A 16,192-nucleotide genomic window follows, 5' to 3' on the forward strand; every position below is an offset into this window, starting at 1 on the left:
TATTATAATTTACTCGTACTGCCAGGATTCATGTGCAGGCCTTGTTGAGCTAATGAACAAAAACAAAGATTCAAAGAGTGAGCAAAGAGAAACATGAGTGCAGATACGATGCCAACATGTTTTCTCTGTTTATCAAACTTTCGTTCCCGATGTTGAGGCCAAAGAGGTCAAATTAGACCATCAATGACAATGATTTGGTTTGCTGAAGTTGGCTGCAACTCTGATTCAACATATGCTGACTCTAAAATTAAAATTAAATAATAATTAAATTGATGACTCAGCTAACAGTCATTAATAATCTACAGATAAAGGCTAAAGAAGGAGCTGGGATCAGATACCAAACACAACACTTCCTGACTTAAACATAGACGCAGCACTCTGAAAAGGGTTTACATTAACTCAGAGAATATTCATCTGCAAAGGAACATAGTTCTATTGAAGGTTAAATGAGTGAAAATGGGCTTTAACATCGAGCACCTGCTTATCATGCATGACTCAATAGTTCTAAGTTTGGCTAAGTATAAACGCATAACAACAATAACAGACGTTTATGTTTGGAGGAACGGTTCACGTTTACTGAATGTTTCAATGTTCAGTTAAATGTCACAGACTGCAGCTGATGGTCAGAGATCTCTGCAGCTACAAACTTCAGAAACACTTGTTCCTGTTGTGTCTCCACTCCAAAACTTAAAAAAAAATTAGATGTTCAAATAGACGTCATGATTAGAACCTTCCGTTCTCAGAGCTGAAATCTTTTCTCCGTTATATTGGTGCTTACTCTCAGAATCAGCAGAATGATTTCACTCATTGTTGGCTTCTTAGAATATTCATGAAAACATAATAATGATAATAGTTCTTCTTATTATAAAGCTAACACTGAAATCCTACAGGACGGTCAGAGAGGGTTGTGAATGATGGCTGTTGATGGAGCAGCCATGTCAAGAGATCTATCGTCATGTCGAGGCGGCGTCAGCAGCTGCGATGACGTTCTAGCTTTCAGGCTCACCTCTGCTCTACTCACATCTAATGTGTACACTTCAAAGCGATGTGGTCAACGTATACTAAAGGATCACGTACACCTTGGGCCCATGCGTACTAAAGCAGGTTCAGTTCTCATTCAGCGGGGCCCTGGATGCCATAAGCACATTGGTGTAATCCCTGCAGACTACCGAAACGGGTAACTGGATCACTTCTTTTAAAAGCACCTTAATGGATTGGCCTGGCCGTTGATTTTCCCTTTTTAATACAGAGCATATCGATGTCCACCAATCAAACGCTGTGCCACCCTGCTCCTAAATCTGTCGCTCTAAAATCTGGATGCTCCAAAATATGACCGTTATAAAACCCTGTTTCTGACAGGTTGCCCTTGACTAGGCCTCATGCACGTCCCGTCTTTCAAATGTGTAAAAAAGTGAAAGACTTTCAAAAGTGGCAGTCCAACCGAAGCTACCGCCGGATTTTATCACCGGATTTACTGAAATGAATATTACAAAATAACTGCTAAGAGAAATATCCCCCCGAGCTGTGTCGCTAAACTAACATGCAGAATGTAAGATAGAAATAATCTTTTAAATAAGCTGCTGGATTTACAATCTAACGCTCGTGCAACACTCACAAATTCCCTCACACTCCCGATTTGTCATGACACTGATTAGTTTTCGCAGTGTTAAGTCTTAACTTTGGGTCCTGCATGGCTTCAGTGTCACAGCCAAGCAGACGGGAGGTTAACCACGGAGACCTGCAAGGACCACTGACACCTCTACACACACACACAGTCAACAATATCAGAAGACCACCTACCCCTTTGGTGTGATTTGTGGTAACGTCAAGGCGTCCTCTGGCCTGCTAGTTATCCAGAGCAGGGCGAGATAGAAAAGTCTTTAGTGCGGCTGGAGTCTTACCTACCACCCAAAACCCTCTCACCGCTGCCACAGCAACAGAGAGCGGATTACTGGACTGTACCATTCTGTTGTTAGAGGGGATTAGAGTTCACACAACATGGCCCCTTTCTGGGTTTGCGCGTGTCACTGGCAGTGCGTGTGTGCGTCCCACAAACGAGAGATTACCACAATCGGCATTCTCATTTGTGCTCCACAGGCAGAACATCATAAATATGATGTATGCCTTTCTTCATGTGAACTCCTATTTAATATATTTAAGATGCACACCACATACATGACATTTTTCCTCTTTAGTAAAAGTTCAGTGGTTTAGTCTTCATCTTTTTCTCCTCTTTATTTTATTATCTATTTATATACGTTGAATTTGTGCTATTTTTGGGTCATTTTTACTTTTTTGGCCGGTGTAGGACATGTCAGAGTATCACTGACACATGAAGAACTTCCTCCAAGAACTCAATAAAAGAGACGGGATCAGTATAAAACACAGAGAGAGGATCAGATGGTGTGTGTGACTCCGGCATCTTTGATCAGGCCCAAGTTCAAGACTGGGAATCACTCATTATGGCTTGTGGCAGATTAGTATCGGGTCCAACGACAAGCGATTATATAACGGTGCAAAACAGCATTCATGCCAACATAAACACACAGCGTATTAGAAAAACTGAGTGGGCTGAACTCACATCACAAACTGTAATATATGGCAAACTTTCCTGTGGTACCAGCTCCTCCTACAGTCCTCCTACAGTCCTCTTAACCTCCTTTTAGTAACAAACGTAACCTTAAATAACCTGAAAGTATCACACTCTGTTATTTTATATTAAATGCATCACTTTGTTCTTTAAATCATCCAAATAAAAATGATCCTTCCTGCACTGTAAACATAATGAAATGTCACCTCTTTGTTATTGCTGCTTTAATCTCCTGCACAGTTGACTTGCTGTTATAAGCAGTGCAATAACATCAACACGGTAAGAGTCACTTGTCACCCACAGGGGGCAGTGCAGAGTTGAGCTGTGCTCTGATATGAGGGAGTGAACTAACCTGTGCTTCAACTTCTTTCTTCTCTTCCCCCTCCAACTCTTCCTTCTGAATGTCATCACTCCTCTCTGGTCCACCGGGGTCAGGAGGACTTTGGTTGTTCTGCTGTGTGGTTGAGGTGACGGACAGTTGTCTCTGGAGCCGTAGCACCTCCCTCTGAGATTCCCTCAGAAGCCTCTCGAATTCCTCCCTGCAAGCTGAAACAGGGGAGCCCTACAAGGACACATGGGATAGGACAGTAACATCTTCAATTTAGCACGGTATTCATTTCACTCACTTTATTTACTTAAAGTAGTAGAGCAAAGGATTAGAGACAAATGAGAGCAGAAAACAGAAAAAATAATAATTTTTGTTTGTCTATAATTTGAGAATAAAGTCAGACTTTCAGTTTGAATGTAAAGCAAAATTAAATTATTGTAGAATCAATTCTTTGACTTTCATTTCAACACATTTTCAATCACATGGCTGACACTTGCACTTATGAGTGGTACAGTATCTGATATGTTCTCTGGGGTCACACCAAAAATATCAATAAGGAGGCAAAGAGAAATGTTTAAAAAATATACATACTGTATATTATAGAGAATAAATTAAAAGAACGAGGACCAGAATCGACCCAGTTTAGAACATTCACAAAACATGTGATAAAATGGTTGCAAGCGCGATTTTGCACCTGTCACACAGGAAGTCTGTGTACAGGTATAATCTAGACAAGGCAGATTGACAGTTATGCCAGGCCAGGCGATGCTCAATATTATGATTTTAAATACCAAAATAATTTTTCTCTATAAATTCCAGGCACTTTAGTGAAAGACTGAGTTTGTCTTCATAGAGGTTATGAAAAGTAATTATTGTCACTGTATAATGAAAACTTCTTCTCAGCGTGTAGAAGAGCTCTTCACCATCCCTGCCCGTCAGCTTGACCACATGGTGAAAAAATGTTAAGGGTAAACATGGGATCAAACACAGACTCTCACTAGATCAATGCACAGCTCACCCTGTAAGACCCTTTATTATTAAAGCCAACAGATGTTCACATTCAGGAGAACGAGCCTCTATGTCACATGACCAGTCATTAAAAACAGGCAGTTAGAAAGGCAGCCTATTCCTGCACTGTCATGCAGTCATCAGCAGTGACGCAGCCTCTGTCGAGTGGGGCTTAGGGGAGTCAGGATGAGCAGTACACATGTTGTCCAGCAGAGGGGGAGCTTGAGGCGTTGTGAGAGAGGCAGGGATGATGATGGAGCATTGGGGCTTAAACTTGGTGGATAAGTGAAGATCAGAGTTATGTTAAAAACATCATTGGTCTATGAGAAATCTGCCCCCCGGTACGGCCGAAATCAGTGTCTACAGATGAAAGCAGGCTGAGTAAACTTTACCTTTGTGGTGCCGAGCCCTGCCTCCAGCTCTCTGTTTTCTTGCTGTAGGGCAGCGATCTCTTTGTCTTTTGACAGCAGTACATCGGCGTGCTGGGCAAGGTCACGAGCTCTCTGCCGGGCAAACGCCCTCTTGTACTGCTCCACCGACCCGGGCCTCATCAGTGACGGGGAATTGACCTGTAGAAGAGCAGGAAGGAAACACCGTTTAGTCACAGGAAAGGGTTTCAGAAGAAGAAGTCTGTAAACGTTGTTGTTGTTGTTGTTGTTGTTGTTGTTGTTGTTGTATATGTTTAAAATGAGAGAATAATTTGTGATTATAAAAATAAGGAGAGGTTAAAATATAACTAAGATTCATCAGCCGGCTGAAGACAGTAGTTACACTCAAAGAAAATCTAAATATCATAAAGTGGCAGCTGTCCTAAAAAAACACTCCAGAGAGGTTGTCAGATACCACTGTCAAGCTTCTGCCTGACTATTTTCAGAGGTTTTTGAGGAATTCATGTCTCTCACTTTGGCTAAAAGAAGAACCAAATTGGTTAGAAGAGGTCTAAAACCAGCTGTTTACCAGAAGCTCCTGAGCCACAAGTTTTGGACGTTTCTCTTAATATATATATTTATATGTACTGTATATATATGAGCAGCAGGACAAGAGGGGAGTGTAGCAGTGAGGGGTTCCTCCCTCTGTCTTTTAAACAGGTGCGCTCAAAGGTGCGGCCCTAAGTGAACCTGGAAGTCCTCTCTAAAGTCTGCTAAAGTGTGCAGTGTTTCTATTCGCCCCCCCCCGTCATAACCTCGGGGGCCACACTTTGGGAATCACTGGCTTAAGGGATTCATCCAGTGAATGACTAAATGTATAAGCTATGATTGTACTTTTTCTTTTTCATGTTTTTAAACTGTTCAGGTTGTCATCCCTGACCTTCTTAGATGAGTCTTCCTGGACTGTCTCCTGAAAACTGAGTATTCAAGTATTGTATCAAATTATTCAACACGAAGCTGCTGATAATCGTCAACAAGACTCCCACTTACCACATGCTGAATCACTCCATATAACTCGTTACCAGATATAACGGGTTTGAGAACGAGTCACTGGGTCAGAGTGACTCATTATTACTCTGATAAAACTGTTCAGGATATTTTTTCTTTGTGCCATACCACTCTGAGGTTGGCCTCCTGCAGTTTTCTCGCCCTGTCTTCCAGCCTCTTAGCGAGAACAGCCAGCTCTGTGTTCTTTCTCCGCAGCCGTCTGACCTTCTCCTCGGTCTCTGGGGCGCTGCTCTTCCTCTACACACACGGGAAACAAATACCATCATCGGACACTGCCTGCAGCAAGTAACACCGACACAGTCATGATAAACATTAAAGGCAAAATAAAGTAAGGGAGGCTTATTTATGGATAGAAAAAAGGAAACTGTCACAGTAATTATCCACTGATAAAATGAATAAAATGACTTGGTGAAGTAAAAATACCTATCTGAAACAATGCTCAGTATTAATGATTTGTTCCACCTTTCTTTGCACCTGGCCTACTTTCTAGGAAGCCTTTAGTCATGACAATAAACGTGGTTATTTTTAGTCTCACCAGCAGGCCATTCTCCTCCCTCAGTGTGGAACAAGTCTTCTCCAAATCATCCAGGGCTCGCAGGAGCTCAGAGTTCTGACGCACCAGGAACCCGTAGTCAGTGCCATTCTAGAAAAAAAACCAAGCAAACAAGAAACAGATACAGGGTTCAATACCAGCTTCGATACAAATTCAAGAGTATCAAGGTAACTTCTTTTAAAAAAACTCAAAAAAGGGATTGATGTTTTGTTCACGTCTGAATTATAGAAATGACTTCCACAGCTGTGGGCTAGTGTTTACATCGTGCTATCTAATAGTGTCAGACAAATGACCGCACAATGAAAAGGCTTTTCATTAGACCAGCTCACTCAGCCTTTCACTGGCACACAACTCCTATTACAACACACTAACTCAGCAGATGAGGGAGGAGAGCTGGGCTTGCATATTAGATATGGAGAGATGGAGAGAGATACACAGGGGATTTCCTATTTTACACTTTCATATATTAGTCACTTTAAATCAATGACTTGTCTGGGCGCAGATAGCCTAGCGGTTAGGACGCCGCCCCATGTGCAGAGGCAATAGTCCTTCACGTAGCAGCTGTGGGTTCAAATCTGATCTGACCTTTGCTGCAGATAATCTCCCACTCTCTACTCCTGAAATGTCCTCTCTCTCTTCAGCTATCTTAGCCTAGCAAAAAGGCCCAAAAACATCTTTAAAATGCATCCTTTGATGACATGCTCGTCTTTAAAATAAAAGGCTATATCCTTGCAGACAACAACTCAACTCAACATATACTTGGTTAGACTCTAGCTGCTCGGGACAGGAGACAAATAAACCTTCAGTTTTCTTCACTCTTGCTTTACTGAAGCGCTTATCTGGTGAAAGTAAGGATTTGTTGCAGGCCTCGAGTCTGAAGGTTTAGATGGTGGACTTAAATGTAATGCATATTTAATGACTGCAGTCAGCTGTCATGTATTGGCATTCATGAGGTTATTTATGGTGGAATACTCCTGGGGGTTTCACAAATTAGCTTGTTATCTTGAGAGCTGTTAGTGAAGCTGTCGATGTGGCAGACAGTGGACGTGGCAGAAAGTCAATGTGGTGATCACGTCTGTCAGTCACATTGGAAAACTCAGGTTGTTTTTTTAATTTGAGTGGAAGAGACGCCCCCCCACCTGTGAGTGTGACACCCAGGATAGCTTTAAATACATAAGAAGGAGTGCACATATTAATTTAAGGGCTGTAGTGACAGCAGAAGGACAAACGTGGATATTAGAAAGGCAGAGAGTAAGAGTGTGAACAAAATATCATCAGTAAAGAGAGTAAGTTAGGGTAAGGGTAAGTGTTTATTGTTTCGTTACATCACTGTCAAGAAGCTTCCTCCATGTGTTAATCACGTGTTGTAAGAAACGTATTCATGTGGGAAAAAAACTAAACCTTTATGACGAATAAAACATTGATGAAGAGGGAGAGACGAGAGAAGGGGCGAGCGGCCTTGTGCAGAGAGCAGAGTGCGTGTTTGTGTGTTTGGAGAACAGATTAATGTAATTTATGGATTCACTTTTTTAAAGACATTTTTTGGGCCTTTATTGGATCGGACAGCTGAATAGACACAGGAAATGTTGGGAGGAGAGTGTCGGGGACTACATGCAGCAAAGGGCCGAGGTCGGATTCAAACCCACGGCCGCTGCGCTGAAGACTAATACCGCCTTACATGGGTCGTGTCATAACCGCTAGGCTATCGACGGCCCAATTATGAATTCACTCTTTATGTGAAGAACAGATTAAAAATGCAGTGAATCTACCTGTAATGCAATCCTTCTGAGATTATGGATTTGTGTGATTTATTGGGTTGTATTTATAACAAAGACTGTAATGTTTTTTACTGTTTACTGTTTTTTTCTCACACACACACACACACACACACACACACACACACACACACACACACACACACACACACACACACACACACACACACACACACACACACACACACACACACACACACACACACACACACACACACACACACACACACACACACACACACACACACACACACACACACACACACACACACACACACACACACACACACACACACACACACACACACACACACACACACACACACACACACACACACACACCTCACAGCATGACAGCCGCACACAGATGGCTCCACATGTGAAGCACCAGTAAACCCGTCATAATGGACTCCATTATGTCTCTATAACACACTTGGGATCTCATTATCAATCTGAACAAGCCCGATGCCACATCGACACTTCTGTGACATCGCAAAGACTCATTTCTATATTAAAAAATCCAGATGAAATGCTGACCATGAGATTGTGTTGCCTTGGTAACAGCAGAGGATGAGCAATCTGGGAGCTCTCCGGGGGGTTTGGTGCTACTTTACCTGTTATTTAAGTCAACACTAATGACCAGCTGTTTACTAAACAGCAGCTGAGGCCTCTGTAAATTCATCTTCACTGTACAACTGTAAAGTGGTAACATTGAGTGAGAGGGCTGTCAATTGTCAATTCTTAGATTAAATACGAACATGTATCCAAACCTGGGGGAGAAAGTTCACATTCGAACTGTAATGAGTCGTTTAAATTCAGAATCTGAAGTCTATCAGCGCACCAGGCTGTCTGAAGTAGTTTGAAGAGGTTTTTAGTGAGTTGCAGATGTTTGCAAGGGGGGGGGGATGAAATGTGACAAAAAGTCTGTTTATTCATTCTCAGTAGGTGGTGGTAATGCACTGTTATGCAAAGCTAGTCATCTGCCATTAAACATCAAGAGAAGAAGACTAAGTTTGTTTATATGTTGCCAGTTAGCGTTGGTAAAATGCAAATATGACCCCATAAATATGAGTTTTCTTACATTGAGGACAAAAAGGAACAACAGAAACCTCAGTGTGTTGTGTTCAATGAAGTCCTGACACATGAACACATGATGTCATCAAAACTGAAACAGCGTTAGAAACCCAACACTCACATTTACATATATATACACTTAAGCTGTTTTCACATATTCACTCCTGAAGGACTGCTACGGAGATTCTCCTGACCTGCCTGTTCACATATGCTGCTCACAACGGAAGACAATCCTGGGGCGGGGGGTCTCCAGAGGTAAGTCATGACGTAAAAAAACAACACAGAAGTAGCGGACAAAGTAACAGAGTCAGCTATACGATGCAATAATGAGAATATTTGTCTTTCGATCAATGCTACGTGTAGTTGAACAGAATCACAATCTGAACTAAAGAGTGGAGAAGAACATACTGGAGAACAGGAAACATAATGCAGCAGGTTCATTAGAGCACAGAGATCGTAGCGGTCGTGTGTATACACTCACTCGGACTTGCTGTGGAAAAGATACTAGGGGTCAGGCAAGAGAAACACCGGGTGAAGTCTGAGTAAAAAATATGGCTGTTTGCATTCACATATACAGCTCCTCCTTGAAATCTCCTGAGTTTTTCAGGAAAAAGCTGTAAACCTAGGGGAAACACTGATTATTATAAAGACAAACCTGCTGGCTACTTTCAAAGACCACTGTTGTACTGTCAGGTTTTTAGATATTGACGTACGGTGATGTTTTGTGAGTTCTCTCCAAACAGCAAACATTTTCATTGAATACATTTTAATGGTTGAAAATGAAATTTAGAACTCATTACACCTCTTAGACCTCACAGCACAACCTAATGTCATTCGATGTCGGCTCAAATGCTACAAGTAGAGACTGGTGCTGCCTTTTTATTCTTGTAAATTGAAGCAGATCTGTTTCTATAAAGTGGGAATTCTTTAACAGCCAACAGACAGTTAGCCTCAGCTCCCACATGAGCCTTTGTGTCCTTGAGTCTTATTTTGTCATCAGTTAGAGGACTCAGCCGGTCCCAATGCCCCGGTCTTCCTCCCCGGAGAACGATACTAAAGCCTAATCAATCACCTCAGCGGAAGGCCAGCCAGAGTGAACTCAGCCTCCGCCGGCCTCCATTCTCATTCTAATGATCTTGGAGTTCATCCATGTCTTTAATTGTTTCCTGGGAATCACACTGAAACACAGGAAAGGCTTCTCTGTAGGCATGAGGCAATGAGACTTACATGCTCAATAAGAAACGCTCTTGTTTCTTTTGCTGAAACAAAAAAGAGCTGCAGGTGGTGAGATCCACTCGAGGCCTGTGCATTAGCATTCAGACAGTTCTCCTCTCTCACAGTAATGCTGGTTTTACACGGGTCTGGCTCACTTAGTAAGGCAGATGCAGCTCAGTAGCAGGACGGCAGGGGTCTGCACACAAACGTCTGTCAGGAGAGCCTGAGCCTAAGGCAGGGCAGACGGGCCTAATGGAGTCATTTCCCTGTGCTCTGTTTGAATCTGTCTGCAATAACTGTGGCTACAAGCAGATAACTGATGGAGTGCTGATTATAAATGACATCCTCACACACGCGCACTGCAGTGACACAGGACTTAGCATAATTGTACTATCTACGTCGTGCAGGGACTTGAAGACATCATCATATACAAATGTTTTCTAATCCATCATTGTACTGTTTCACAGAAATGTCAATATGGGACAATAATATGGGATAATTCTTTTGGACTGTTAAGCTGAGAGAAAGTTTATTCTTGGCCCCTAAAAACGACGACAGAATGTAACAGAAATTAAAAGTAAGTCTTGACGAAGCATTTCCTAAAATGAACTGCATAGTCAGCCAAAGCTGTCCACTCCCTCCATATTAGACTGAGTTGGTTGTCAGAGGTGTTGTGTGACTGCTGCTGTGAAAAGTAGTGTGGTGTATGTGCAGAGAAAGACCTCTTCTGCATTTGGGTCAGCTGTTCATCACAATGTCATTCTCTGGTTGCTTTCTTTACCTCAGAAGAGATGTTGAACACCTTTGGGTTTCTCAGATTACAACAACAAGAAGTTAGACTTAACGTCCCGTAACAGGTCAAGAGCCCCTTTCACATGATCACTTTGGACTCTATTTTTCATATAAGGGATCTCTAAGTGCCGTTGAACATTTTAAGTTTAAATTCCACAACGCTGCAGGTTCCTCCTGTGGAAGCGACCATTGCAATCTAAGAGCCTGTCTCCCATCACAGGGGTTTTAAAATCATAACTGAAATAAAAAATGTAGTTTACAAATTGCACATTAGAACAACCTCACACATAAACTTGTCTCTGTTTTAAACTGACGACAAAATGACACACACTAAAGGACATAAGTAGGATTTAACGTGTGTTCCAGTAGAAGCAACATACAACCTCACGTAAACTAAACCGTGATCGAATGGGTGCAACAGCTTTCTGTGGTGTTGCTTTGCAGCGAGAAACAACACAAACACAAGGTGGAACAAGTCCAGAAGAAAAATGGTGAGTGTGGTCAACCCAGGAAGAACAGGAGGATTTGAGCTAAAACGTATCATAGAAATATGCACTCTGCAATTAACCTAAAAGGCTTTAACAAGCGTCGTTTATTTACACTCTCTCATTATATTCTTCTCTCCTATTGGCTGTTGTTGTACTTCTCAAAGCAATGATGGAACAGTAAATCTGCCTAAAACTCCTGTAGTCTGAGCGTGTTGTAAGGACTCTCACTGAAGGGCAGACTCGAGCATCACAGGCTGTCACAGTTTGGCAACACAGCAGGTTGTTCCAGCACCGACATATGTTACTGACCTTGTTAGTAATGCAACCGAAGCAATGCAGTCACTTTAGTGCCATCTATCTTATGAGTAAGTTTTAGAGGTCAAACTCGAGTCCCAAACTATAATAAAAGACAAACAACATGAGGTATTACTAATTCTCTTCTTGAAATAATTAGATGTCTTATAACAAGCTGACACCGACAACACAGAGGACAGTGAAGAGAGCTGGCTAAATTGCCTCTTGATTATCTGGGTTAGTTGCTGTTTTAAAAGCCTCTGGGGGGACTGAAGCAAAATGGCTAAGGGGGTTTCCTGGAATTCCTCCCCCTACCTGGGCTGCGAATAAAGAAACCACAAGCAAATACAGAAACACACTGAAAAAAGAAAAAGTGTACCAACACGGCAATGTAAAAATATATCTTTAAGTATTATTTATGATCATTTGGCTGAATGAAAATCAGACAGAACTGCAAGTTGGTTAAAAGTCCTTTCTATTTAAAGGCTGTAAGGAAAAAGCTGATGTATTATTTCCGACACAATGGGGGATTTAAGTAACCTATCAACAACGATTTGAATAGATCATTAGATGTCCATGGCAGACTTATTCTTACATATTCATAAGGTCTCACAACCCGATTATCTCTTTGTCTGGTGAGCTTTTGTAAGGCGTATAAAAATGTCTACAGCCTGGTTTCACGGAAACACCATCCTCAGCATTTTTATCTGACAGCTAGAAATCCCCCCACCATACAAGGAGCCTCTGAGGAGACTGTGAGACAAAGACGCAGACATGTATGTCGGCACACACACACACACACACACACACACACACACACACACACACACACACACACACACACACACACACACACACACACACACACAACAAAAACAAATGATCATAGGGTCTGAATGAAGTGATAGTATCAGACCTCCAATTTAAGATTGATGCAGAGACTTTAAAGTTCAGTTTTGATGCAATAACAGGGTCTACTACTGAAGCAATACATCAGTACACCACTAATTACAACCCACTGTACACTGGGACTTTAAAAATACAGGAAAATATCTGCAAAGTTGGTTGCCAATGCTCCTTGCTCCTTTACTATTTCCATTGAAACAGCATAAATCTGACTCTTGTTGCAGCCTGGATGAAGAAAAATTACAATTTCTGTTTCCTGCATATTTCAAAGAAGCAGTAAGACATTCTAGGAGCATTAATGGAGTACAATAGTCAATGTTTTCATTGCAATATGAAGTCTGTTTGTATAACACCTACTGTTGGCTGCTTTTTTCAGAGAGGCGTCAGGATTTGTCCTTCAGTTTCTCAGATATTAAAACTTTGGGGTTAAGATCATCTCACTGTTTTGCCAAGGTTGTTCAGAAATAAATCAGAACTATTTTTTAAAAATGAACAGCCTGCGATTGCTTGCTGCTGGACCGCCTCCACTAGTGATGCTCAGAGGATTTGCATAAAAGATTCAGTCTGCTGAGTCTGGAAATGTGCCTTAATTAATCGGAGCCTTGTCTGCTCAAAGCAATAATGGAAGGGGAAAGGCCTCCTCCTCCTCCTAAACTCCACATGGTCAGGGAAACAACTGCTGTAAACCATTTTAATCTCAAGCAGAGGTGAGTAACAGAACCTAAGTACAGCAGTGAATAAGAACGACCCCCCTCCCACTGTGGATACGAATTGGATACTAATGGACTTCACAGTATCAGTGAAGCACGACATTTTACAGACAAATCAATGACTCTCTTTATCTCTCTCTCTCTGTCTCTCTCTCTCCAACATCAGGGGTTTTTCTAATGAGGTGTGCTGAAATGCTCTGCTGTCAAACATCCTCAGCCAACACCAGAAAAGGTTGGGGGCCTTGGGGCTGAGGCTGCAGGGGCGCTGGTAGCCTAGTGGTTAGTGCATGTGCCCTAAGTACGCAGGCTGTAGTCCCCCCAGCAGACGGCCCGGGTTTGAATCCGACCTGTGGTTTTTTTGCTGCATGTTATTCCCCACTCTCTATCTCTCTCTCTTCGATTTCTGACTCTATCCACTGTCCTATCTCTAAATGAAGGCGTAAAAAGCACAAAAATAAACCTTAAAAAAAGGAAGAGGCTGTGGTCCATTTTTACTCTGAGGCTACCTCTGTCCTTTGCAACCTACCTCCCTGTGCACATGGATTTGTCTCTGCAAAAATGCTCATAAATATTTATCGCACACGCCCAAGCCAAATCATTCCTTTATATAATCTTCTTAGTGATGAAGTCTAACTACAATCATCAAGGTAGAAATTTCCACCTTCACCATATGACAATAAACAAAACCTCTGCAAAGCGCTTAAACTGACTTGAGGTCTTGGCATTAAACACGTATTATAAGAGAGCAGGGAGGCTGCCAATAAAAAACTCCCTTTAAAAAACTACACACTAAGCTGCTTGTGGCCCGAGGTATTCTATAAGCAGCTTCTCTCTCCCTATACTCATATATAAGTCATGAAGAAGCCCTCTTAAGTGTCCTCTCCAATCCCCTCCTGTATTTATCACGACTCATCTCCCCCAGGGTACCTGATGGTGACAGATTAGGGGGTCTCTTCTGCAGCGCTGGAGAACAAAGAACCAGCACTAGACGCCCCTTTGCTCCCCTCAGGCGTCCAGCAAACTACCTCTTCCACCTCTTGTACAACCTCTCCTGCATTTGTGCAGAAATCACTTGTACTGACTGGAACTGCATGTTACTGTTTGTTCGTTAATGTATGCATAGAATACACAATGTGCATGCGTTTCTGAATATAACCTTTACAGGGGTGTAAACATTGGAAACAAGGAAGTAATTCTGCACAAATGAAGTGAGTCTCTATCGGCTTTAAATATGGGCAATAAACATTAGATCTTGTCATATCATAAAGTATACCTCAATGTCTCAGCCTACTGATCACGTGTCTATGACAGCTTGGAGCTTGTTTCTTAACAGTTATCACAAGTACAACACTACCACACATATTATTTAAAATCTTTACAGGCATGGCTGCCCTATCATCTCTAACTCCATAAATGAAAATGTCACAATCCCCCCCAAGGCTCTAATAAGGTGTCAGACATGCAGAGAACATCTGGCTCTTTCAAAAGTCAAAAGATGAACAGAAGGAGGTGCTGCAAAATTATTCTGTTTAATGCAGTGTCAGCAGAAACAAGGAGAGGGGTAACAGCATCGGGAAGATGATTTGTTTCTCCCTCCACCCAGCACAGGCTGAACCCAGAGAGCTTCAGAGGAAAATACCCCTTTATCTTGTCAAAGTAAATTACATATGCATACAGGCCCCTGACCCGCGCTGCTATCACACGAGCAGCAACAATTTAATTAACGGCCCAGCACAATAGACATACTTAAAATGTGTTTTACTGAATCTGTTTCACATTTAACATTTTAAACCACATAAGTCATCTTAATGGGGAAACAGGCATCATGTGGCTTCTTTAAGTGGGAGGCGGACATATTCAAGTGCATGCTAAATGTACACACTTTCTGCATTACAAAACTCTGCTTGGCTTATGCACTGCAATGGACTATTAAATCAAACAGTGGATAGTTTTACTCTGAAAACAAAGAGATTGAGACGTAACATGTAGCCTGTATCGTTAGCAGTGTCATCATTGTCTCATGTTCAGCAGCTTTAACGGCTGCAGAAAGTCGTCTAACCCCAGTTATGTCTCAGGTTTGATACGAATAAATCAATAAATCCATCTGACACCAAAACAACATCTCTTTCCTCGTCCATCTTCAAGTTAGCTTTTTAAGTTTAGAACCTTACAAACCTATCTCAACTAGCATGTAATACATGAGCCTCTCCAAAGTAGACATTTAGCCACAGCCTATAGTCATCATGATAACAGGTGAATACACATAGTCCACATGCTAACAGTTAGCTAACAACAGGCTGTAGACGCTAGCAGAGTCAGATTTGCACAAAATCTGGTAATATTACTGTTTGGCTTTACACGACATCTTTGCTGACTTCACCACCCTCTGATTGTCAACAAATGCACGTTGTCTTGGAGGCAGAGGTGTAAAAGCACTGTGTGTCTTATGACAAACCAAATTCCTACATATTGTTGCTTTAAAGAATATTTCAAAAGGGGTCCATTATTGAAAGTAATTGAGAAACACGGATCTAGAACAAAGCTGAGACATGAGGCTGAAGACACATAACACGTTCTTATTCTGGTTGGGCGAACCACACTTAGAGCCAGTTTCCTGAAGACAACACACACACGCACACGCACACACAGTCTAGGACAACAAAGCGGAGGATCGATTCAGTCAATAAGTCTCTGACAACAATGTGGCAGCACTCAAATTCATATGTCTGAACACAATTACAGGGCTCTGCCACAAACCTTTTCAGTGTCATATTCAATAAATGCACATCTGTCGTAGAGGCACTCCACTAATGAAATGCCTCAACGACCTTTCCTGACATTCAGTGGTTCAACTAAATGAGTCTCCATTTCCTCCTTTAGGCAAAAAGCATTTCCCATAATGGGGGGGGCACATGTAATCGAGGGTTAGAAATGTCACAGACTGCGATAAACCCTTGGTGGATGCCAAGTATGTAGTGGTCTGCATTCAGGCTTGGATGTAAATGTGAGGCTGGAGAGCTGGA

The 16,192-nt window shown here is 42.0% G+C and overlaps 1 protein-coding gene across 8 annotated transcripts in view; it reads right to left on the bottom strand.

The window, feature by feature from the left end:
- The window catches only part of LOC132988455 (RIMS-binding protein 2-like), a 78,811-nt gene that overhangs the window by 49,290 nt on the left and 13,329 nt on the right, over positions 1-16,192 (bottom strand). For all 8 annotated transcript variants that reach the window (XR_009675813.1, XM_061055864.1, XM_061055870.1 and 5 more), the window contains 4 exons: positions 5,898-6,005; positions 5,471-5,599; positions 4,319-4,495; positions 2,943-3,152 (listed from right to left, as the gene is read on the bottom strand). Coding sequence is in view for 7 of the 8 variants with exons in the window: in XM_061055864.1 (XP_060911847.1) it covers positions 2,943-3,152; positions 4,319-4,495; positions 5,471-5,599; positions 5,898-6,005 (624 nt within the window). In the remaining variant the exon portion in view is untranslated. The remainder of the gene's footprint in view (positions 1-2,942; positions 3,153-4,318; positions 4,496-5,470; positions 5,600-5,897; positions 6,006-16,192) is intronic.

The sequence above is a fragment of the Labrus mixtus genome, chromosome 14, assembly GCF_963584025.1.
Source record: "Labrus mixtus chromosome 14, fLabMix1.1, whole genome shotgun sequence".
NCBI lineage: Eukaryota > Metazoa > Chordata > Actinopteri > Labriformes > Labridae > Labrus > Labrus mixtus.